Genomic DNA, 25,742 nt, shown 5'->3' with positions numbered 1-25,742 from the left:
GGCTGCTTTGGTACATGGTCATCTGAACCAATAACCATCGACAAAGAAAGAAGCACTTCTTCCAGTGCAGGGTACTCAGGGGATGACAATACTTCAGGTTAGTGCAGAAGCATGAGAGAGAATAAATAACTATACAAGGTTTCGTCCTTTGATGGCATATTATTTGAACAAAAAAAAATGATGACACCTATTCAACACCCTTCCCATCTTTTGAATATACTTCCTTCATGCCAGACACTGGAAATGTTATCACCTTTGCAGCCCTTTGTCATCCAGTTGTGATCTGCAGCTCTGAATCTCTTACACTCTATATACCCTTGTGATTAGACTAGATATAAAACTTCCTGCTCCTTGAATTAAACTCTGGGGCCCTTAGTCCATTAGTAGATCTGGGTGAATTCCAGCAAATAGATTTTTTTGTCGAAAATGTCAGTGATCCAAAACTATTTGAGAATTTGGGTCAAATTTGATTTTTTTAAAAGTTGAAACATTTTCATTTTGACCATGTCGAAACGTTTTATTTTGACATTTTGTTTCAAAACGGCATTTCAAATTCAAATCTGAGCAATTGAAAAGTACCTGAAAACAATCAAATCCAAATGAATAATTAAAAGAAAAATTATTGCGAGTTCACCAAAACATTCCGGTCAATGCTAAATGAAATTTTTTCAAATTTTACAATGAGATGGAAAATTTTTAAAAAATAATTGGTGTCAGTTTTGAATTTAACTCTCCCCCCAGCCTAGATTTTTCAGTTTGATCACTCAACTGAAAAAGCCATTTATTCAGCTCTACCCAGTAAGTCAATTGGAGCATTTCCATTGCTTTAAATAGACTTTGGAATGTGACAGAACTAACGTATCATGGGAAAAGATTAAAATTCACAAATAATTGATACTTTTGAATTTGAACAATCGAGGTCATTCCACTTTCCATTGTCATACATTGCAACACAGTCTTCGTTACCATTATTGTTTGGTTCTCCTGTGTTCCAGTTTGTGTAAGTTACAGGTTCTCCATTCAGATACACAAATTTGCCTTCAGTTTGCACATCAGAGATCCCTAAATATGTTTGTTCGGAAGCCTTCACTATTTCTTGCAAGGCTGTGTTCTCAGCCTGATTGCGTGGACAGGCGAGTGCACCTCCAGCTTTTGCGCACAGGGATTTTCCATTTTCAAAAGAATCTTTTCTGCCCGTTGACATAAATGTTTTCTTACCAACACTCTTGACCCACTGCAAAGAGAAAACTAGAAACCAAAGAGATCATTAAATGAAAATTGTACATGTGTTATGGGGGAAGTTAACCTCTCTGTGAAAATTTATCCACAAAACATGAGGCACATGGATTGCACTTTGTAAGTAACCAAACGACACTTATACAAATAATGTGACTTCTGCCAACGTTACCGATGAAACTGTGCTAGCAGCAACTATTTGGAAACAGAACAGCAGCTAGCTGGTTTCTTGAATGATTTCCAGGACCAATATGAATGGAGATTTTTTGACTGAAAAACCATGTTAAAAAATTGTACTACAGAGAAAGGGAGATGAATACACAGTAGCATTTCCCACTGTTGCACTAAAATGGGGGAAAATTCACCTCGGGCATATATGATAGAAGAGCTAGCGAAGACAGGAAACTTGTACTTTATTTACTGTGTCATCTAAGCCTACTTAGAGCAGATGAAGACAACCCACTCTAAGCAATCAGCTGGGCCCTTTCACCCTGGACATCCCTGTGGCAATGATGTCTAGGACCCTCTTCATTAGAGCTCTCATCACTGCTACCACCAGTGGAGCTGAGCCAGGAGTAGTGCAGTGGTGGGAAATTTTTAGACAGACATTAGCATCAAGAAGACTCTTGGGAGATCGCCTGTGTGGGCATTTGTTCATGTAACAAAGCCCTTGCACAATAACTGGGCGTGACTTAGTAATAACTGGATGCTGGCATGGCTGGCACTGGAAGGAATCTATCTGTCGAGGCAGGCTAGGATTGAAGACCATTTGTTGGGAGCAGTGTGTGGGAGAAGGCAGTACAGTGTTTAAGCTGCTATTATCACCCCTTTACTTGCAAAGATTCCCCCTTCCCCTCCTTCCACCCCAAAAATAAAATAATGTAAACATATCTCACAATTTTGGTGTCTGCTAACGTCAGCTTGAAGAGTCTGGATGTTCTTTTCCAAAGCAGCGACTTGTCTTTGAAGAGCATCAAATGCTAAGAAAAACAGTTGGGGAGTCATGTAATAAATCATTTAAAAATTACCATACAATCATTGCCTTTGGACTGGCCAGTTGCCTAGCTGCTATGGGATGGGTGGGCTGCATGATGCCCTAATCAGGGGTGGCCAGCTCCCAAAATAGTCACAACATGATTATAGGTGGGTGATAACTGATTTTTTGGTTCACTGGCAGTTTTGCAATTAAACCACAAAAAGAAGAACAAAAAACAAACCAACAGATAAACAACCTCCCACATTTTGTGGAAAATGTGCTATTTTGATTTTGAGCTTTTAACATTTTTAATGAAATTGAAGAAAAATTTGAAACAAAAAATAATTTTGAATTAAAAAACCTGAATTTTCATTTAAAAAGTGTCAAAACAAAACATTTCAGACTTTTTCAGAATTTGTTTGTTTCCCCCCACCAAAATAATTGAGTGAAACTGACATAGATTTGAAAAATGTTTTGGTTGACCCAAATCAGCATTTTTTGTTGAAAAAAAATTTTGAATGAAAAATTTCACCCAGCTCTAAAAAATGACATCTTTGCTTTCTTCACTGGGAACTCAAACATCATTTCAAACTGGGTACTGGTACACACACACTAATCAGATGGGGATCTTCTCTCTGTCAATGGTCACCACTTCCACTTACTCAGAATCAGTCAGCAGTGTGTGGGATATCTCTAGGGATAATTTTGTTTCTAGTTAGAATGTTTTTTTTAAAGTGTGTTTCTACAGAGTAACAAATGTGTTTCACACAAAGATGGAAAGCAAAGAGAAAATATGAATGGGAAGAGGAGCAAAAGGGAAAAAAATATCAGTTATCTTAAAAGAGGAGAAGATAAAAATAACACATCCCCTAGTATTTCCTCTGTAGACAAAGGTGAGTCATGTGAATACGTTTCAGGGAATATTTCCATATTGCTTGGGTTTGTCAATAAGAGCTACAAGCAGGGGTGAAAGTAACAGTAGTTGTGCCATGTTGATTACCATTCATTCTCCCCAGAGCTTTGGGAGAGCATACCCTCCTCTTCACCCCCAAATAGTGATAAAAAAATAGAGGACATTCCATGAGCCTATCAAATTTCTCCATGCAAAACGTGACAACAGATATTGACCAGAATACCTGAGTAAGAGATAGTCAACTTCTCACTTGCACTTTCTCCCTTTTGTCCTTTCTCGCCTTGTGGTCCTTGATCTCCTTTTGCTCCCTGAGGTCCTGCCTTTCCAGGGAAGCCCTGCAAACCCCTCAGTCCGGCTCCTAGTGTTTGGTTAAAAAGAAATCAGTTAGCAAAAAAATATGTTGATGAAAAATTCCCAACCAGCTCCACTGGGATATTCAAAATTGGACTGCACAAAGCATTCGATAAATCACTTTAGGAAACAAACCTGCTGTGAGATCTACAAATGAGCTCTAACTTCTGTGATTCTGTGAGGATAACTGTTAATCAACTATTCTTCTTATAAATCACATATACATGGAATCGCATTGTAAATGTATTACAGTGCTTTGTAAACATGGGCCCTGCTGCTGAAAGCTGCTCTGTGCAAGCAGATCCCCACATCTCTAGAGCGCCTCGTAGAAGTTAATGAGGCTCTGACTGGGCACAAGGGCCTGCCTGCATGGAACAGCCTGCAGGGTTTGTGTCAAAGCTAGAGGGGAAAGTGAAACTGATGCATGGTTTTTCTCATGATGGGGGACAAAAGAGCATACTTAAAAGCAGCCAGAGGAGAGAGAGAACATTTAAAGTTCCAAGAGAGAGACAGAATCAGAGAAGGAGCCAGGGAAGGCAGAAGACAAAGGATGATAACGCACAGGGGACTGATAGACAGGTCACAGATATAATCTTGGTAAATGATTATAGCACTGTACCTTGGTCTCCCTTTTCTCCTTTGGGACCCTCTTTCCCATCTCTTCCATCTCTGCCTGGTAAACCATTGGTTCCAGGAGCACAACATTGAATGACTGGGCATGCATTCATGGACTCTTCATGTTTATTTATATCCCCACCTGATGCCATCATCAATGCCATGGCCAGCACCAGAGCTTTGACAGGCTGATGGAGATGCATTGTCAAGCCTGTAGATCTGTGACTAATAAAAAGAGAATAATCACATAAGCATCTGTAAGTAGGTTGTTGTTTCGTCACTGTGTAGGAGATACACCTCTGAGGTCAAGATTCTTAGGACCTGGTTCTCATTTGCACTAAGGCCCCTTTATACCATGTTAGCAGTGTAAAAGAGCCTTAAAAAGAGTGATGGCAGGATAGTAGTGAGGGGAGATTTCTGAGAGCTATTTGGGCCTTGTTGATTCATACTGTGAGCGGTGATTGGGGTAAGGGAAGATTTGGAAGGTCTGTTCAAAGAAGCCCAATAAGATCTACAAGCAGGGGTGAAAGTAACTTGGAAGGGGCGGGGCCTCAGGTGGAGGGGGCAGAGCGGGGCGGGGGGCGTTTAGCATCCCCTAGCCAGCCCTTCCAGGCCACCTGGCCCGTGCCACCCGGGGCTCCAGTGGTGATTTAAAGGGCCGGGGACTCCGGCCGCTGCCATGATCGCGGCAGTGGCGGCTGGAGCCCTGGGTCCTTTTAAATTGCCGGCCCCAGGGCAGCTCCTCCATTTGCCCCCCCCATCGCAGCAGCACTTTAAGCAGGGTCCTTTGCCGCAGCAGCACTTTAACGTCCCTGCCCCTTTTGCGCCCCCCGCTGGCGGCCCTGCGGGTACGGACCCTACCGGCAGGGCCACCGACGGGGGGCGGGGGGGCAGGGACATTAAAGTGCTGCCACGGCAGTGCTTTAATGTGGGCTGCATATGGGCTGGTACCAGCTTCTTACCGGTATGCCATGCTGGCCCGTACCAGCTTACTTTCACCCTGGCTACAAGATAAAGACTCTGGGAGGCCCCAGGTTTAGTCAGAAGTCTGTTGTAGACGACATGATGAAGTCTATAGCTGACCGTAGATGTTAGAACAGGAAAACACCTATTAGAATAGGTCTTCCAGTCCATCCTCCCGCTGGTTCATGAGCTTATTAGTGTTTTGTTCTCTCTTATTTTAAATGTAAAAGTACCAGGTGCTTCGTTCTCCTGAAGGACTCATATGGAATTTGAACCGGGGACTGCTGAAACCCAAAGCTAGAATTGAAACCAACCAGCTATTGTGCCTGAATGTGTGATTATGGCTCCACAGATATCGGGAGTGAAGTACATCCGATCACCTTCTTTTCTTCTACATAGCTGCTCATCACTAATCCCAATGCAAATAAAAAATAAATTAAAATACAATGAGTTTGAGTCATTGTTTTCACGTAGCTGCTGCCTGATTGCTTCCCAATTAATACTTGATGAGCAATTGAGTTTTGCATGTAAATAAGGTATGTCGCTGTCTCATTATCTTCCCTGAAGTACTCTTGGATTCCATGCATGGTGACTCCAGGGGACACATATCAAAGCGATGACAATAACAGAAGTCATTGTGTGGCTAATTCTCTGCAAAAGGCACTCACTAACTGAGCTTGATTAATGAGTCTCTAATTTGAGGCAATCAGGTCCGGGAATTAAAGTATTTTGCATAGAGTTGAAATAAACAGCAAACTGCCATGAATACCAGTTTACTTCAACATTTAGGTTGTTGGGCCAAATACTGAGAGCCAGTGATTCTCCTCTCACATCTTCCAGTATAAAATCAGGATTAACTCCTGTTAAGTCAGTGAAGATCTAGTTAGAATAAAACTTGTGTAAGGAAAAAGAGAATCCAGAGCAATGGGACTTTTGCCATTAACTTCAGTGGGACCTGGAATTAGTGCTCTTTCTTTTTAAGCTTCACAAAAAGTTATCCAACCCTTAGCCTGACTCCCATATTTCCTTTTCCCAAAGACTAATGCACAATCCTTCCACAGAGCTAGAAACAGAACCTACTTCTGGACCTACTTGTGGAGTACTGAGCTTCTTGGCACAAGCTAACAGACCACTGACCCCCAGAGCTAACAAAGTGATCTAGGAAATCACAGCCTTGTTTCTTCCTGCTCTAACCATTAGGCAACATTTTGTCCTGGAGTTGGGAATAGACACGACTCATGCGTGATAATTTGCTAACCTTCCAACAAAAAGTGTTCCTCTGAAATCTTCACCGACTTCCCCATGCACTCCTCCCTTCATCTCCAAACAAGGAAACAGTGAGAAATTAAGAGAAACAAGAAAAGTGAGCGCTGAAGGAAAAACACATTGCAACCTATTGTTTCAATAACAGCCGATGAGTCCATAAGGTAACAGTGAGGACAATTTCAAAATAACAAGTTATTCATCTCTCCAAAAGAGCCCTGATTCTGCTCCTCCAAAAATCCTCCCTCACCTACTCCCTCCCTTTGCTATTTGCCTGCTCATCTGCCAGTGCTTAAGACTCCTCTGATGTTTTGCAACTTGCCTGCCCCGGCATCCCACACATACGTACCCTTTTATTCGGTTCTCTGCTGTTCCTTTGTTCCTCTCACCTCCATACACAGAGAGCTGAAGTGCCTGCCTAACTATTGCAAAATGGTGGTCAGACCCTCCAGATGGTCCCATCACTCCCTCTGCAGCACCCTAGGAAAGTCCTGAAGATTTTCTGCCCCAACACCCCTGCTGATGGTTTAGGTAAGAAGCACAAATGGCTGTTCTTCTTGTATTGACTCCCCCCCTACCCCCCCGCCCAAATGCTGATTCCTCAGCAGAAGGGAACAAGCAAGGAATTGCTTTTCACAGAAATAGCAAAAAGATAGATCTACCACACCTACTCATGTTGAGTAATACCCTACTCCATGAGTAGTTCCAGTGATTTCAATAGGGATTTCTCATGGAGTAAAATACCACTTAGCATGAGTAAGGGTGACAGAATTTGAGACCGACTCTTTAGGAGAGTTATACCAGAGTGAGTCAGAGCAGAATTTGGTCCCAAGTAATGCTCCCCATTTGTCCAAGATACAACAAGAAATAGTTGAGAAAAAGAGACATATGCCTTCTCTGTGCAGTGCTCAGGACTCTTTAAAAAACAGAAGTGGAATAAATGCAACATAAAGAGGCATTTCTCAGTGCCAATTATAAGGAAAGCTGGGTGAAAGAGAGACAGACTTTCTGGAATGACTAGTCACGATTAGCTTTGAAAATGAGTAGCAGGCAGGATCTCATATTTCAGTAGGTGAAATTCGACAGATCTTTTTGTTGTACCATCAATAAGCCACCTATGGAACAATGTGTGCTCACGGTGACACAGCCAAGTACTCTGACTACAATTCATCAACATATAGACACCCAACACTGACGGCGAGGGGACAGGAAACTGAGGCCCCTGCCCCAGACCTGGGTTTAAAGATAAGGCGAGGAAGGGGACCTGAGACTGGCATTACCTCATTGGCAGGTCTAGGGTGCTGCAATTACTTTGGAGAACCAATCGGGGGGGAGGGGTGAGTGCTGGTGGAGATTGCCTCCTGTCTGCACTCACACAGCACCAGGAGCCCTAACCAGCCCACTGCTGCCATGGATCGATTACACTGGTACAGGGACAAAGGTGAACAAAAACAGAGGGCGAGGAGAGAACAGAAACTAGTAAGAGGGGCCAGAGAGAAGGGGAAACAGCGAATGGGGAAAATACGCTGGGTGAGAGGACAGAGGCAAGTAGTAGGAGAAGGAAACACCCAGGGAGTTGGAACAGGTGAAGGGTTGAATGCTCTGAGGCAAGACGGAGTGGAACAAAGAGATTGGTATGTCATAAATATAAAGGGAAGGGTAACAACCTTCCTGTATACAGTACTATAAAATCCCTCCTGGATAGAGGCACAAAATCCTTTTACCTGTAAAGGGTTAAGAAGCTCAGGTAACCTGGCTGGCACCTGACCCAAAGGACCAATAAGGGGATGTCAGGGTTCCTTCCCCCCCTGAACTCTAGGGTACAGATGTGGGGACCTGCATGAAAGACCCCCTAAGCTTATTCTTACCAGCTTAGGTTAAAAACTTCCCCAAGGTACAAACTTTGCCTTGTCCTTGAACCGTATGCTGCCACCACCAATCATTTTAAACAAAGATCAGGGAAAGAGCCCACTTGGAGATGTCTTTCCCCAAAATATCCCCCCAAGTCCTACACCCTCTTTCCTGGGGAAGGCTTGATAATAATTCTCACCAATTTGTACAGGTGAACACAGACCCAAACCCTTGGATCTTAAGAACAATGAAAAATCAATCAGGTTCTTAAGAATTTTAATTAAAGAAAAGGTAAAAGAATCACCTCTGTAAAATCAGGATGGAAAATACTTTACAGGGTATTCAGATTCAAAACACAGAGGATCCCGGGGCAAAACCTCAAAGTTACAGAAAACAGGAATAAACCTCCCTCTTAACACAGGGAAAATTCATATAAAAAAAAAGATAAACTAGTCCGCTTTGCCTGGCTTACCTATACTGGTTGCAATATTGGAGACTTGGATTAGGATGGGTTGGAGAAGATAGATTTCTGTCTGGCCTCTCTCAGTCCCAAGAGAGAATCAACACGTAAACAAAGAGCACAAACAAAAGTCTTTACGCGCCCAACATTTGAAAGTATCTTGTTCCCTTATTGGTCCTTTGGTTCAGGAGCCAGTCAGGTTACCTGAGCTTCTTAACCCTTTACAGGTAACAGGATGTTGCCTCTGGCCAGGGGGGATTTTATAGCACTGTATACAGAAAGGTGATTACCCTTCCCTTTATATTTATGACAGGAGACAAGATACTTTCAAATCTAAGGGGGGGAAAAGGCTTTTGTCTGTCTGTTCTGTGTGCTTGCCGGAGACAGATCAAAAGAATCAGGCACTCCAACTCCATTAGAATTAGTAAGTACTAACAAGGGAATGCGTTAGCTTATCTTTGTTTTGGCCTGTGTTTTTCTCTGTGCTGAGAGGGAAGGTGTATTCCTGGTTTACTTTTTTGTAACTTTAAAGTTTTGCCCAGAGGGAAATCCTCTGTGTTCTTGAACCATGAGTCCATGGGGCCGGATGCGTTGCATCCGAGAGTGCTAAAGGAGTTGGCGGATGTGATTGCAGAGCCATTGGCCATTATCTTTGAAAACTCATGGCAATCGGGGGAAGTCCCAGATGACTGGAAAAAGGCTAATGTAGTGCCCATCTTTAAAAAAGGGAAGAAGGAGGATCCTGGAAACCACAGGTCCGTCAGCCTCACCTCAGTCCCTGGAAAAATCATGGAGCAGGTCCTCAAGGAATCAATTCTGAAGCACTTACAGGAGAGGAAAGTGATCAGGATTCACCAAGGGCAAGTCATGCCTGACTAATCTAATTGCCTTCTATGACGAGATAACTGGCTCTGTGGATGAGGGGAAAGTGGTGGACGTGTTGTTCCTTGACTTTAGCAAAGCTTTTGACATGGTCTCCCACAATATTCTTGCCAGCAAGATAAAGAAGTATGGGCTGGATGAATGGACTATAAGGTGGATAGAAAGCTGGCTAGATTGTCGGGCTCAACGGGTAGTGATCAATGGCTCCATGTCTAGTTGGCAGCCAGTATCAAGTGGAGTGCCCCAGGGGTCGGTCCTGGGGCCGGTTTTGTTCAATATCTTCATAAATGATCTGGAGGATGGTGTGGATTGCACCCTCAGCAAGTTTGCAGATGAAACTAAACTGGGAGGAGTGGTAGATACGCTGGAGGGTAGGGATAGGATACAGAGGGACCTAGAGGGTTCAACAAGGACAAGTGCAGAGTCCTGCACTTAGGATGGAAGAATCCAAAGCACCGCTACAGACTAGGGACCGAATGGCTCGGCAGCAGTTCTGCAGAAAAGGACCTAGGGGTTACAGTGGACGAGAAGTTGGATATGAGTCAACAGTGTGCCCTTGTTGCCAAGAAGGCCAATGGCATTTTGGGCTGTATAAGTAGGGGCATTGCCAGCAGATCGAGGGACGTGATCGTTCCCCTCTATTCGACATTGGTGAGGCCTCATCTGGAGTACTGTGTCCAGTTTTGGGCCCCACACTACAAGAAGGATGTGGAAAAATTGGAAAGAGTCCAGCGGAGGGCAACAAAAATGATTAGGGGACTGGAACACATGACTTATGAGGAGAGGCTGAGGGAACTGGGGATGTTTAGTCTTCAGAAGAGAAGAATGAAGGGGGATTTGATAGCTGCTTTCAACTACCTGAAAGGGGGTTCCAAAGAGGATGGCTCTAGACTGTTCTCAGTGGTAGCAGATGACAGAACAAGGAATAATGGTCTCAAGTTGCAGTGGGGGAGATTTAGGTTGGATATTAGGAAAAACTTTTTCACTAGGAGGGTGGTGAAACACTGGAATGCGTTACCTAGGGAGGTGGTGGAATCTCCTTCCCTAGAAGTTTTTAAGGTCAAGCTTGACAAAGCCCTGGCTGGGACGATTTAGTCGGGGATCGGTCCTGCTTCGAGCAGGGGGTTGGACTAGATGACCTCCTGAGGTCCCTTCCAACCCTGATATTCTATTCTATGATCCTACCCTGTAAAGTATTTTCCATCCTGATTTTACAGAGATGATTTTTACCTTTCTTTTTTTAATAAAATCCATCTTTTAAGAACCTGACTGATTTTTCCATTGTTCCAAGACCCAGTGGTTTGGGTCTTTGATTATTTTGTAACCAATTGGTAAGGATATTATTCTCAAGCCTCCCCAGGAAAGGGGGTGGAAGGACTTGGGGGGATTTTGGAGGGAAGAGGAACTCCAAGTGGTCCTTTTCCCTGATTCTTTGTTTAAATCACTTGGTGGTGGCAGCATACTGTTCAAGGACAAGGTGAAATTTGTGCCTTGGGAAAATTTTTAACCTAAGCTGGTAAAAATAAGCTTAGGGGGTCTTGCATGCGGGTCCCCACATCTGTACCCCAGAGTTCAGAGTGGGGAAGGAACCCTGACATAGTACGTGATTGTTGACACTCTGGGACAGGACCACAGTAGCCCTGATTCTGCTTCTGGGCTTGGGCCCTGGAAATCCCAGTGGCAGCCCCATAGACACAAGAGTCACAACAAATGGTCATTATCCCAGAAACCTGAGATTCTAAAAGGGAAACTCCACAAATTCAGCTATTAGGGAGAATTTATCTGCAAACAGAGTCATCATCTTTCTCGTGCTGAGGTCACTGGGAAGCAGCAAGACCCAGAAATCAGCCAGTCACATCTGCTTGCAGAATAACTGTCTGAATTCCTTCTGACCTACGGTATCCAAACCGGAAAGTGAAGGCTTTAGTTTGCTCAAATTTTAATAATTACCTACCACCTACTTTACTTGCCCAATACAAAATGAAGTGATGTGACGCATTGCTAGCTTATCTGACTGATGATGTAACTGAATGCAGTGGACAAGAAACCTTAAGAAATCCAGTGGATTTCTCCTTAGCTGCATAAGAAAGCAAGAATATGTTAGTCTTGATAATAGAGACAGTGAAAAGAGATTTATATTGACAAAAGGTATTCCCTTGTTATCACTGTCCTTGCACAATGCTATAGATTGCACAACAGAACCCGATATCGCACAATTTACTGGTACTGGATGTGGTTTTTAGGAAAATATTTGCTGTTGACTGCTTCACCTCATGCAGACCTTGGCCACATTGCAGTTTAATTTAAAAACATCAACCCCCCTGCCCAACGCTGCACGTTTCTGTCCCTAACACTTTTTCTCTCTCATTCCAGTACATGGAGCTGCTTTTTTGTAAGGAAATCGAATAGCACACAACATCCTTCTCCTAACGCTCTGTACCATTCAACAACATCCAGCTATGACTGCCATTCCCTGCAGCAGGGTCTTAACTAGCTGTGTGAAATATTTGCCTTGCTAAAAACCTCTTTGATTATTTTTGTTTACTGATGAGAAGTAGGGTACGAAAGAGCAACTTCTGGTAAAAGGTATTAAGCAATCAAGGCCATTTTAAATTCATTTCTTCACTGCTGTGTGCTTTCTAAGTGCCAGTCACCAGCTGGCAGTGTGGAAGGAGGTTGGCTCTCTCATTGGTGGTGAGAGAGAAGGGCATAGTATGGTGTGGTTGATTGGAGCGGTGGTTGTGCGGAACATTGATGGCAATTGAAATGGGAACGGTTGGCATTGCCCTGGGCAACTTTATGTAATGAATCAAAGCCACAGGGATAAGACATTATGCTGAGATGCAGTAGTGACTGGCAGTAGTAGTGGCTATGCCACCTCTGCCAACTTCACAGAACCTGGCCCACAGTATCCATGTACCTCCTTACTCTAGATTTCTCTCCCCAGCAGGGATCTAGTTCCAATAGCAGGGTCATCTCCTTTCCCATGGTTTAGTTTCTGGGTCCTAACGTTCTCTCAGGCCAGGGGAGAAGGGAGGAATCCCTTAGCTGGCTGCTCAGGTTGTCTGTTGATGGCCAACCACTTGGTGTTTGGCTCATGGGGAGAGAAGGCAGAGCCTGGGGAAAGGTTCTGGAGGGAGACACTAAAGAGCTGAGTGGATAATTGATTTTTCAGTCTGAGGGGAAAACTTTTTTTTTTTTACCAACATGAAAAGAAAAGGGAAAAATTAGTTTTGGGTCAAACAAAACACTTAGTTTGACCCAATTCCCCCCCTCCCTTAGCTAAATTTCTAAATGGAACACTGCTCTGAAACAAAAAGTCAAAATGTTTCATTTTGAAATGATAGGAACAAAGAGTTGTAATGTTTTCACAAAAAATTGCAATTTTTTGGCTGAAACTACTTGACAAATGTGACCTGAATTTATGAATAGCTTCAGTGTTCCTTCCCCCCAAAAATGTATTTATGGTGAATTTACTATTTGCTTAAAAAAATTGTCCAGTTCTAATCCAAACACAGGCCTAGTTTGCATTAGAAAAGTTACATCAGTTTAACTGAATAGGTTGCAATAAAATTGATTTAGTTAAACAAGTGCAACCCCTGGGATGCGACTCAAATGCTTCTAGAGTTCTCCATTTCAACAGTGACTTATTAAAAAGGTTGTAACAAGCAGATACTAGATATTGAAATAGAGATGGAAGGGAATCCTGAAATTTCAATTCTGCCACTTGACTTTTCATTCCAAGTACCTGCCCGTCAAGTTAATGAATTGCCAGGTGGTTCTTTTTGGAACAAATTGTACATCTTGTAGCCTTTTAAATTAGAAACATGCCATGTGACTAGTACCTATGGATTTCCCAGGATGGGTTGTGAGGGGTTCGGTCACAGAGACCTCCTTGGGACTGTCACCTGACATGCTGAAGTTACCTCTGAGCCCGTTTTCCCTGCCAGCTTGGGACTCCAGAGCCCTGCCTTGCTGAGCCAGACATGCTAGCCTGCTGCAACACAGATCCAGGTCTGGTCCACACACCCAAAGCTGCAGACTTTAACCAAAAACTGTTCAGCAGGTCACCTATCTCCAGCACCCAGACACTCAGTTCCCAATGGGATCCAAACCCCAAATAAATCCATTTTACTTTGTATAAGTTTTATACAGAGTAAACTCATAAATTGTCCACCCTCTATAACGTTGATAGAGAGATATGCACAGCTGTTTGCTACCCCAGGTATTAATCACTTACTCTGGGTTTACTAATAAACAAAAGTGATTTTCTTAACTATAAAAAGTAGGATTTAAGTGGTTTCAAATAATAACAGACAGAACAAAGTAAGTCACCAAGCAAAATAAAGCAAAAACACGCAAATATAAGCCTAATACATTAAGAAACTGTTTGCAGGTAAAATCTCACCCTCAGAGATGTTCCAATAAGCTTCTTTCACAGACTAGATTCCCTTCCTAGTCTGGGCCCAATCCTTTCCCCCGGTACAGTCCTACTTAGTTCCAGAAGACATCTTAGGTGGAAACTAGGGGTGTTCTCATGACTGGCAGCCCCTTTTGTTCTGTCCCACCCCCTTTTATAGCTTTGGCACAAGGTGAGAATCTTTTGCCTCTCTGGGTCCCTACCACTCCTTCTAAATGGAAAAGCACCAGGTTTAAGATGGATTCCAGTATCAGGTGACATGTTCACATGTCCTGTGAGACCGCAGCCTCCATTCTTCCAGGGCTGGCCTGCACGTACCCAGGAAGGTTTGCAAGTAAACAGAGCAATTTACAAGCCATTGTTCTAGTCAATGGGAGCCATCAAGATTCTAAACCACCATTAATGGCCCACACTTTGCATGATTACAATAGGACCTCAGAATTATACTTCATATTTCTGGCTTCAGATACAAGAACGATACCTACATACAAATAGGATGAATACACTCAGTAGATTATAAGCTTTGTAATGATACCTTACAAGAGACCTTTTACATAAAGCATATTCCAGTTCCATCATATTCACACTCATAAGCATATTTCCATAAAACATTATGGAGTGCAACATCACAGGTTCCTTGTACGGAAAGGTGGCAATCTGAAAATGAGTGGGCATCAACCATCTCACAGCATTTGGAATATCCCCAGTTTTAATCAGCTCAGTACACTGATCAGTGTTCCATGATTATTTTATTGGACCATCGTTTTTCACATACAGTAGACAGCTGTGTGTTTTACATTACTGATACAGCACAATGTCCAAAATGTAGGGCTACTGTAAATTGATATAATTAACAATATGTAAAGCTGTATGTACATTTGTACTAAGTGACAAATAACCAAAAGGGCAGGTAGATTAATATTCACAAATTATTAACCGTTCTTCTTCACAGGATCTGTCATTCCACTTGCCACTTGAATGCACTTCTACACAGTCCTCTATTCCTTCAGAATTATTTGGTTCGTTAGATGCCCAGTTTGAGTATCCTAATGCTTCACCATTTAGATGCTTAAATGTGCCTTCTGTCTGTATGTCATTTATTCCAAGAAATGGCATTTTTTTATGCCTAGCTGCTATTTGTTGGATGGCGCTGTTCTCTGCAGAATTCCTTGGAGAAGCAAGCAGGCCACCAGCTTGGGAACACGCAGCTTTTGAAGTCTCAAAGTTGCCTTCGGAGCCCTCAGTTTTGAATATTTTTTCACCGACAGTCATGCCATTTGGGAAAAGCAGAACTAGGAAGACACATTAGCACAGTACAGCCACGTTACTTTCATCACACTATAATGGGGAAGCTGCTTCTGGGAGCCTACATAGGAAAAGAAGGCTCTTTTGTGACTAACCCTAATGTCAGAACTCTGCGTAAAATTGCACAGCTATTATTGCTGATGCGTTCTGATGCCAGGGCAGCTGAGTCCTATTAGCTCCAAACCAGGAGTTTAAAAAGGGTTTAATCTTTTATTGAGAGACCTAGCTGCAGGGACTAAGGGGTTTGGAGGGGGAAACCCTTGAAACAGACACACACAGGAGTAATCTTACAGTTGATGTTGTATTATTGTTATTTAAGGACTGGATAGTGACTTTCGGCACAGCTCTGAAGGAGGGTGTGTATGTATGGTGAACTATCCAGGAGCAGTCCTGAGATGCACTGGGATTCCGAGTCACCCCTCCTCCCCCATTTCCTCCTTATTCCTGGGGTGTAGTAATTTACTGCTGGGCTATACCACCAATAAATCACTATTCACGCTACACTGGTGCAGTTAGTCTGGCCAACAAGAAGGGTGGAATGAAGACAAGGTTCTCTTCCTGCCCATCTGCTCCAAGCAAGAAGTAAGCAGGTGAGTGGCCTCCCTTGAGCAAGTGTATAGTGAGTTACAGTCCTGCCCCAAATTAATAATAAAGGTGAATCCCAGAAATGGGGTAAGTTTGGCACACACACGGATGCTAGAGGTTGTGTACAGCTAGATAACATGAGCAAACACTGCAGCAGTACTATTGTAAGCTGTAGTTTTTTTGGAATAGAAGTGTAGCACTTATTCATAAGGTTACACACATCGAGAGGGGTAGGGCATAGGGAGAAGCCTGCAGCCATATTACTTTCAGTTCAGTTTGCATTAGCGCATGTCCTTATATATTATTAAGAGCCTGCTCCTGCTGAAGCCAATGGTAGCTTTGCCACTGACTTTGATGGGAGCAGAATCAGAACCCATCTGCTGTAAAGATCACAGAACAATTATCTCCCACTCTTCTTTTTGGCCACATGACAGCTAAACTGACATATTGGACACAGCATGGATTCTATACAAATAACACTTTTGTAGTCTAAGAACCACTTAAGATTGGAACTTAGCACCTGATCCATTAGTTATCCCCCATGTACAGAAATGTAAGAATAGGCTTGAAGGGATTAGATTTTTCTTGGTAAATGTCAATAAATGTCAATTTCACCATACACACATAAGCTGACAAAAATATTTCCTTAGACGATAATAGAAATGTATGGATAGTCAAAGTAAGAAAAATGCTGCTTGTGAACTTATTAGAGTTTGATTTAAGGATATTTACTTTGCATATTTTGACATGTGATGTTGGTAGTTTTTGTTTTAATGATTAAAATGCTGTAAATTTTTGAATCTCAACATCTACTGCCATTAAATAATTATTGTCTGACCCCCATAATTTCCTACACTGTGAAAATTTAAATAGATAAAAACAGAAAATATGCTTAAAACCCATAATTTTTTACAACTCTGAACATTTAAATCAATAATAATAAAAGTGCTTAAAAATAAACATTAATATCTGTCAAAATTATATTAAAATGAATTCTGCCAAGCCTACTTAAGAATAATCTCATTCGTTAAACGCAATAGGACTCCACTTATGTTTAACTACACATGTCGGAGTGACTGTTTGCAGGAGTGGACCATATTTCCCTATGCATCAGAATGGAATTCCTTTACAAAAGCGTCAGACAAGTAGATGGAAGGTTCAAAGTATCAATGACTAAAGACCGGCTTCAACCAGAACCCTTTTGAACTTCGAGGGAGTTCAGATCTGAAGCTGGATCTAAACATCACTTCTCTGGGTGGGCCCATTTGTCAGTGATTGGAAAACATGCCACTTCACCCTGTTTACCTTTCTGGGCTTTCCTGACACTAGCTTGCAAGGCCTTCAGTTGTGCTTCCAACTCCCTCACTTGAGTTTTAAGATGATCGAGTTCTGAGTGATAACATAATTGCGTTACTCATACTGTCTCATTACAACAAAGACAATTTTTGAAAATTATGAATTTAAAAAAAAGGCAAGATCCCAGTGAAACCATCTCTCAGACCTGTAATAAATCACTGGTAGAACATTATCAAGGCATTGCTTTGTATTTCTGAGTTTCTTTACAAGAGCAGGTACTATGAAGCCACAGCTCTACTCTGAGTGAAAGGGAAACTACCCTCAGGTTGCAATTCTCAATAACACCCACAGCAATGCTGGCTTTTAACTTTTAATCATAAAAACTTACAATTAGAAAAAAATGCATCACTTTATCAGTTTTAATAATACATGAGTCTAGTGATGGGCAAACCCTCGAGCTCCACCTATCTGTATTACTGTAGTGTCCATCCTGCCCCATAAGAGGCTTCCCTTGGAAGTTCAAGTTTATCAAACTCCATCCCCCAAGTGACCCTCCAAGGCCTACCTAGCTCATTTCTTAGCCTTGCAAATCTTCTGCACTGCCCCATTCCCACACCTCTAAGGGCTTCTTTTCCTTTGGAAATTGACTGGAATAGCTATAGCAGAATAATTATTGTTGTCACATGTGACAAAGTTCCTCCTCTGCCTTGGTGGGTCCTGTGCTTATTGGCAGATTTGCTCACCTCAGAGATGCATGGCAGCCCTCAGTTTGGCCACTTTTGCTAGTGGCTCAAACCTGCCGTTCACTCAGCTAGCCTCATCACTGGCCAGCATGGGGAAGGGTAGGAGAACAATCCCTGCAGTCTCTGCTGACCCACCTAGTGGGTCGGGGGATAGGCCAGGGACCTTCCCCTCTGGTGGGACCCAGTGTCCAGGTCACCACCTCTTGTCTCAAAGAGGGAGTTGAGGAGGATAGGTGAACCTGGGCCCACCATCTACTCTAGGTTCCAGCCCAGGGCCCTGTGGATTGCAACTGTCTACAGTGTCTCTTGTAACAGCTGCGTGATAGCTACAACTCCCTGGGCTACTTCCCCATGGCCTCCTCTCAACACCTTCTTTATCCTCACCACAGGACCTTCCTCCTGATGTCTGGTAACGCTTGTACTCCTCAGTCCTCCAGCAGTTCACCTACTCACTCTCAGCTTCTTGTGCCTCTTGCTCCCAGCTCCTCACATGCGCCTCACTAACTGAAGTGAGGTCCTTTTTAAAACCAGGTGCCCTGATTAGCCTGCCTGTTCTAATTGATTCTGGTAGCTTCTTAATTGGCTCCAGGTGTCCTTATTAGCCTGCCTTAATTGGTTCCAGCAATTTCCTGATTGTTCTGGAACAGCCCATTATCTTACTCAGGGAAAAGGGACCTGCTTAAGCTGGGGCTAATATATCTACCTTCTATCACTCTCCTGTAGCTATCTGGCCTGACCCTGTCATACATGACACAAAATAATTATTCCACTTATAGCTGTGCTGGTCAATTTCATCTTGTAGAGAAACCTCAAAGTGTTTCTGCTCCTTCATACAGAAATGACAAAGCTCACCTAACACAATTTGTAAAGTTTTTGCACAAACCAGTCATAATACAAAAAGGCGACTGTCTATTCTAGTTAGACCATTCCTCACGTATGCTGCCATTATCTCAACAAAAGACTGTTCTGCTTACCTTGGCCTCCACTGAGGCCTGTTAGTTCTCTTTCACCTACTGAACCTTTCTCGCCTTTTGGCCCGGAGGGTCCAGCTTTTCCTGGGAGACCCTGTGTCCCTCTCAACCCTGTCAACCAAGGTGTTGAGGGAAAAAGAAAGACCAAAATACAGCAAGTGAGTAACTTAATTTTTCAGCCTTGTCATAGTTTGAAATTGCTGCCATAGCTGCAGATGGGCACAAACTATAATACCCAGAAGTATACCCTATATTATAGGAAGTTCAGATCCTGATGATGATCCAAAGTTCAAGACTTGATCCAGTTACCCTAATAGACTCAAATTAGAAAGCCAGATCTGAACCCCTGCAAACGGTTTCGAAGTTTGTATCTGGCCTGAGCATGTTTCTTAATAAAACTATTAATACCTGTGTTTCACTAAAATTCCAGAAATGCTTCTAAGTGTGTCCAGATGTGGGTCAAATGTTCAGTAGGTGTAAAGCAGCAGAGTTCTGCTGATTTTTGAATTTCTCGAGAAGATTATTGATTTCAATGGCATTATCCTTATTTATACCAGCTGAAGATCTGACACAAAACATTTCTGTACAGTCCATTAATGTGCAATATATGCATGGACACATGATTAACCTGGCAAATCTATACCCAGGTACATTATTTTACCTGTGTAAGTACCATTGACTTCAGACTCCTCCCTTTTGACTTCAGTGAGATGATTACCATGACAAAGGAGCACTCCCTTGAGTAAGTGTTTGCAGGATCGGGCTCTGCATTTCTGGAGCCTGAAAATTCCACATGGCTGTCAGGAAGGAAGTGCCTTATTGACAGGACTTTGGACTTATTCAGTGGAATTCACCTCACAGTGAAGATGGAATTATAAGTTTCTTATAACTTTCTATATGTGCAACACAACAGTTGTGCTTGCATAGCTAGTTGGAAATGCAGGGAAAGGTTTATAGGGGAAAGTAACAATTGCTGCCCACGTGATGAAAATCATGTAACCTTTGAACACTATTGCTAAGAGTTGAAGAGATTGGTTTCTGCACTAAATAATGTCCTCTTTAATGCTTAAAGCATCGCTATGTTTTACTGTGTGATCTCACAAATTTAACTATTTTACAGGATTTCAGTGTGACCTGAGCTTATTGAAAGAAAGTCTGGGATGGGGACAATCACTCTGTTCATAGTAGTGCTGATAAACAGGGTCATATGATTGTAACATGTAATTAGTTGAATGCTAGTTTCTTTACTAGGAAGGAAAACTTTTTTCCCTAGGACTCTTCTGGCTAAGTGTAGCCCTGAAAAATTAGTATTGTTATACCTAGCTCTCCCTTTTCTCCTTTTGGACCTTCCTTCCCGTCTCTGCCTGGTAAACCATTGCTCCCAGGGATTCCACAGGGAATGAACGTGCACGTATTTGCTTTCTCTTCACATGTGCATTGACTGGAGCTGTAGGCCCTTACCAATGACATTCCCAGGAGGAGGATGTGAAAAGCATGAAAATGCATAGCTCAAGGGCTTGACCTGGGAACAATAATGGGAAAATTAAACACAATGTGAAGAGCACGGCATATTTAACCACCCCCTTTGCTGAGAACAGAGAGGGAGTAAGGAGCCCAGGGACCATAGGAATTAGGGACCTGGAACTTACACAGCTGTCCTCTGCTCCCGCCTGTCTTCGTGTAGCAAAGTACAGTAAATTGTGCAGCATCATAACATCACCTCAGTTCAGTGCTTCATTTCTGATGGAAAACCACTGTGTAAAATAATATTATGGGAGGCTAATGTCCCATATAATTTGAGGACTGTTAACCAATGAGTCCATGAGGTTTGGACTAGGACACTGGGCTTGCTGTTTAGGGAAGCAGGCATGCAAGGGCACAGGAACGACAAGGGGAGCCAGGAGGGCAGGGTCTAGCTGGTCAGAATTCACTTAGCAGCCGGACTGTTGGACTAAAGGGGGAGCTGTGTCTCCATGCTGACTAGGCACAGACAAAGGTGTGGCATGCCCATGGGCAGGCGGAGGACAAGATGGCCTGGGCAGAGGAGCTGCACAGCTGGACCAAGCTCAGATAAGGCCCAGAAAAGAAGCTGCTCTCCCTGCACCCTAGTTTTTTCCCTTGTTCACAGTGCCCTGGCTCTAGCCTTGAGGAGGAGGAGGAAGAGAAGTAGTGCAGCTGAATAAACAGTCCTGCAAGAGAGCAAGAAAAGGAGCACTGGCATTTTTCCATCATCCACTGTAGGCTGCCTGGAAAGCCAAATAACTGCCCGTTATATAGTTTATAGATGGGATGTTTATTGAGATGGGTAAAACTGGGAATGGGTTTTGATTTTGCCAATGCCCTTTCAGTCAAGATTTAGATTTTCAAAACAAAAACAAGGGTTGGTTCAATTTGGGTTCAATTTACTCATTTACCTACCTCATCGGGATAGGCATGAGGATTCATGTTAAGGCCTGAGTAAATCCTGCCCATTGAAAAACCCGCATGAGGCTGCTGATGGAGTGAAAAATCTCTCTCGGGTTCTTTATGGTGAGTTCCTCTCAAATTGTTTTTTTTTTTTTTGGGGGGGCGGCGGGGGTGTAAACAGGCTGTGGGTCCAGCCCCAAAGCCTGGTGGAAACTTGGGAGTTGTGTAGGAAGCCAGAGTCATCCATTGTAGTCCATAAATAGTTCCAGGGTTTTGGCTCATATCTATATTTCATGTATATTGACACAACTGTAAAAGCAAGAAGTACCTCTACTGAAGATACACCAGTGTGAGAAGAGTATCAGGCCCGGTTTTTCTATTTAGACTTCTGAGGTAGGGGATAATTGTTTTACAATGGTGTGTCAAATTTACTGTAATAATAAGGGGAAAACACAAAAGAAAAGTCCAGAGTTTTCCCCACACTGACACTTGAATTATTTTATTATTTGATCTGCTGGTGAAGCTGAAGGGGGAAAGGCCCCTCCAATGTACATTTTTGCGTTTGGTAAAGAAACAGATTCTAGTTTCAAGTAATAGTGCCGAGGAGCTGTCATAGAAAGAATTTAAAGGATGATGGAAAACCAATGGGTATTTTAAACTTTTGCATATGTAAGCTGCACTTATATTTTCTTTTAAGGGAGGGGACACAATAGCATTTTATTTTGAATGCACTGAAGTTAACTATTTCACCTCTCTGTACTGAAACCAAAAGCACTAGAATAATTATTGCTTAATGTTTGACTTGTTTTTCTATTAAACATTTTTTTTTTATCTCAGAGAAGTTGGCGAATCTTATTACTGACCCACCATGAAATGTTTCACAAGACTTTGCAAGCACCTTACATGCCCAGGAATGATGAAATGATATTATCAGCTTTCACCTAAAAATGTAGCACCGTCATCACAAAGGTCCCTAAAGCACTTTATAAAACCTACAGACTAGATAGACGGCAATCACTTCACCCACCACTGAAATGAAAGCACCTGTGGGGTAACACTATAAAACAGTTTACGTAAGATACCACATTCTTCTCTTACTTCTGTTTGAGACACACAAAAATATGCTAAGCTTGTAGGAATCCACTTACCTTGCTAAATAAAAAGTCCAACTGGTGTCTCAGGTTCCTTCCTATTTTAGCAGGCTACTCCCAGCCCTTCCTAGCTAGAGCAACTCCCCTGGTGGCCGGGTCTTCTGTGCTTTTTTCACTCTCTGCAGTCTCTGTACAGCTTCCTATGCATTCCCCTTACTCCGCAGCTTCTTGCTGCTGTTTCTACCCAGTTAGTTCTACTAACTAACCCCGGCTCTATCCCAAGTGTTGCAGGCAGGGCTAACTGGACAGGGGCTAGCCAGCTCCAGTTCTTCGGCCTTTAAAGGGGTAGGCCACCCTGTCACACTGATGATCTACCCTTCCCTTACAAAAATCTCAGGACATAATTCTCAGGCAGCTGGCACTCATGACTACCATTGTGAAAAAAAGTTGCCAGTAATGGGCATGTGGCTGTCTATTCCAATTGCAAAAGTTTCAACCTTGGAACAACTGAGTACTGTTTACTTTCCACAACCTTTTGATCTTGGATTATGTTTGATGTCCTGGGTAAAAATAAATCAAATAAAAAGTAAGGCTTGGCTAGGCTAGTTTGGAATGTTGGAAAGGATAGTTCTAAGGTAGAAGGGAATGTATCAGTTTTGACTTGGGTAATGTATATATCTGAATTTGGTATGTACTGGTAGAAGCAGCTTGAGTAGGAAGAGTGTCCCAGGCAGGTTACAATTCAATGTGGCAGTCTCTAGTCATCTCTTCTTCCAAGAATCAATGCACCACCTGGCTCCAACAGGAAATTAAACGCAAAATTTAATTTTCAGATACAAACAAATCCACCAATAAGAACTCATGTTAGTGGTCATTTATCAGTGAGATGAGACCAAAATGGGATAGTTTAAGATATGAGGTACTTTCAAGAAAACTTCTCTTTTAAATAAAGATTCTACAAACAATACAAATATCCAGTGTGTGGCCCACCAATATATCTAGGCTTCAATCAAAAACAGGAAAAGAAAAAAAGGGGGGAGAAGTGTGGGCAGAAGAGAAAACACCTTAATAATGTCATAAAATATGGTAAGGGAGGAAAAAAGCATTGCTAAAAAAATCCTTACTGCAAATATCAAATAGGAATCACTGCTGATGTTAATGCTGAAACAGATTTTGTACATACACAAATGAAAAATTAAATATTAAAGACTAAATTCTGACATCTTTACAGTGAGTATTACGTTACTGTGCAAACAGCCCTGTTCTCTTCAGTAGGCTACTTGTGGTGTAAGGTATCATCAGACTGAAGAAGGGTTTCAGAAACTGGCCCTAATTTTCAAAGTACACTTTTTGCAGCATCCCTCTTTCTTTTCCTCCTCTTTCCTCTTTCAGTTCCCAACAACAAGTGTACTGTAAAAATAATAGTAAAAATAAATCTTAAACCCATTAAAGGAGATGTGGATGGAAAATAGTTTTCATGCCCTGTGAGCATTTTCAAGATTTCAGCACTCATTCCCTTCCGGAAAGGGGACAAAAAAATCAAACTATCTAAAATTTTCAAAAACCAACAATCCAAAAAATGTGCAGATCAGGTCAATTGAAATGTTTCATTTCGAGAATTTCAGCTATTTTGTTTTGATTTGGATCTTTAAAAATGTTTTAACTTTGGTTAGGATACATTTACTAAAATTTCAAAAAGAAAGTTTCAAATTTTAAAAATGGTTCAAAAATGGCACATTTTGACAATTTCAAAACTTTTTTCCAATACATTTTTGAGTCGGGAGACCTGTCAAAACAAACCCTGTTTTGCAAACACAGTTTTGGTTTTGAGGAACTAACATTTTCTGATTAAAAAAAAAGCATTTAATTGGAAAATTCCCAATACAGTTCTAATTAAAAGGGATTTGCCTGCCCATATCAATTTGTGCAGCATGTCTCCACCAGCACCATCCGGGTCGGTGAAATAATTTCCCCCAATTAATTTTATGTATATTCTGATGACTGATACAGAAATGAACCATTCTTTGCCTAGCAGCTCAGGATAGAGTTTTTACTGTATGTAACTTTTCATGTCTTTTAATTACAATATTTTAAAAAATGATTATTAGTCCTTCTACTATAAGCATAATTATGATGGATGCAGCTTCATCTGTCAAGAATTTCTATTTTAAATAGAAAAGAGGGAACCAGTGGGAACATGGGCCCTATCTCTAAGACGAGGACTTATGGAGATACTGGCATCTGAATAACCACTTTAGCCAGGAAAGAAAATCAGCCTTTAAGGTGCGGAAACTAATTTGGGCTGAGACATTATAAGCTATTTACCTATTAATTGAGTCAGCTTCATCAAAGGCATCACAGAATTCTAGGTGCACCTTTTTGCATTGCAGCATACATTTGTGAGACACATGGGCCTATTCAAATATGCAAAACCAGAGTCTCAGACAATGATGTACAGCTGGATGTTGCGACAGCAAAAGGCAACCCAGTCTCTTTGCTTTGGAAAAAGGAGTACAGTCTGTTTCCAAAGTAGGTGCAACCATTATTTTTTTTGTAAAATGCTACCTCTACAGTCAATATGGTAATGTAGGTTAATGTCTTCATTTCACAGAAACTCAAGCAGATATTAGGGGGAGTCTTTCAGGCAGAGGAAAAGTTATTGGAGGTCAGATATTTCTGTGATGGGGCCATGTAAGTAGAGCTGGGTGAAATTTTTTCAGTGAAGAGTAAAGTAGCTGAAGAATTAATTTTGTGGGGCACCAAGACTATTGGCAAATTCTGGTCAAACAGGTGCCTCAACTACTCCTCGTTCTTTTTTCAAAACTAGGTTTTACTTAGACACACACACACACACGTATATTTATATTGTGACAAAGTTCCTCCTCTACCTTGGTGGGTCTTGCACATATTGGCGGATTTGCTCACCTTGGAGCTTCATGGCAGCCCTTAGTTTGGCCGTTTTCATGAACCCACAGTCCAGGTCAACTCCTCTTGTGTCTGACCAGGAGTTGGGAGGATTTGGGGGGAACCCGGGCCCACCCTCTACTCCGGGTTGCAGCCCAGGGCCCTGTGGAATGCAGCTGTCTAGAGTGCCTCCTGGAACAGCTGTGTGACAGCTACAACTCCCTGGGCTACTTCCCCATGGCCTCCTCCCAACACCTTCTTTATCCTCACCATAGGATCTTCCTCCTGGTGTCTGATAATGCTTGCACTCCTCAGTCCTCCAACAGTATGCATTCTCACTCTCAGCTCCTTACACGCACACCACAAACTGAAGTGAGCTCCTTTTTAAACCCAGGTGCCCTGATTAGCCTGCCTTGATTCCAGCAGCTTCTTGATGGGCTGCAGGTGTTCTAATCAGCCTGTCTGTCTTAATTGTCTCCAGAAGGTTCCTGATTGTTCTGGAACCTTCCCT

General features: G+C 42.4%; 2 protein-coding genes across 2 annotated transcripts; both read right to left on the bottom strand.

Moving 5' to 3' along the window:
* Positions 1 to 874: 874 nt before the first annotated feature.
* Positions 875 to 4,294, bottom strand: LOC102944101 (mannose-binding protein). Its single transcript, XM_043551144.1, has 4 exons — positions 4,096 to 4,294; positions 3,376 to 3,483; positions 2,133 to 2,216; positions 875 to 1,248 (listed from the first exon to the last, which is right to left on the bottom strand). Exons 1-4 carry the CDS (start codon positions 4,292 to 4,294, stop codon positions 875 to 877), a joined length of 765 nt encoding a protein of 254 aa, XP_043407079.1.
* A 10,399-nt stretch (positions 4,295 to 14,693) lies between these two features.
* On the bottom strand, positions 14,694 to 22,768 carry LOC102944327 (pulmonary surfactant-associated protein D). Its single transcript, XM_043550877.1, has 5 exons — positions 22,385 to 22,768; positions 20,150 to 20,352; positions 18,834 to 18,941; positions 17,126 to 17,209; positions 14,694 to 15,222 (listed from the first exon to the last, which is right to left on the bottom strand). Exons 2-5 carry the CDS (start codon positions 20,334 to 20,336, stop codon positions 14,846 to 14,848), a joined length of 756 nt encoding a protein of 251 aa, XP_043406812.1. The 5' UTR covers positions 20,337 to 20,352; positions 22,385 to 22,768; the 3' UTR covers positions 14,694 to 14,845.
* Positions 22,769 to 25,742: the final 2,974 nt, after the last annotated feature.

This window comes from Chelonia mydas, chromosome 7 (assembly GCF_015237465.2).
Source record: "Chelonia mydas isolate rCheMyd1 chromosome 7, rCheMyd1.pri.v2, whole genome shotgun sequence".
NCBI lineage: Eukaryota > Metazoa > Chordata > Testudines > Cheloniidae > Chelonia > Chelonia mydas.
This window is presented reverse-complemented; position numbering and strand designations above follow the sequence as displayed.

Bases quoted from the DNA above. Each gene is read 5' to 3' on its own strand.
- LOC102944101 (XM_043551144.1), bottom strand. From the start codon at position 4,294: ATGCATCTCCATCAGCCTGTCAAAGCTCTGGTGCTGGCCATGGCATTG. The intron at 2,217-3,375 runs GTGAGAAGTTGA...TGTTTTTCTTAG, and splicing joins ACAAAAGGGAGAAAGTGCAA to CATTTGATGCTCTTCAAAGA. The intron at 1,249-2,132 runs GTGAGATATGTT...TTTGGTTTCTAG, and splicing joins CGTTAGCAGACACCAAAATT to TTTTCTCTTTGCAGTGGGTC.
- LOC102944327 (XM_043550877.1), bottom strand. From the start codon at position 20,336: ATGCATTTTCATGCTTTTCACATCCTCCTCCTGGGAATGTCATTGGTA. The intron at 17,210-18,833 runs GTAAGCAGAACA...GTTATCACTCAG, and splicing joins AGGCCTCAGTGGAGGCCAAG to AACTCGATCATCTTAAAACT. The intron at 15,223-17,125 runs GTAAACAGGGTG...GTGTCTTCCTAG, and splicing joins TGTCAGGAAAGCCCAGAAAG to TTCTGCTTTTCCCAAATGGC.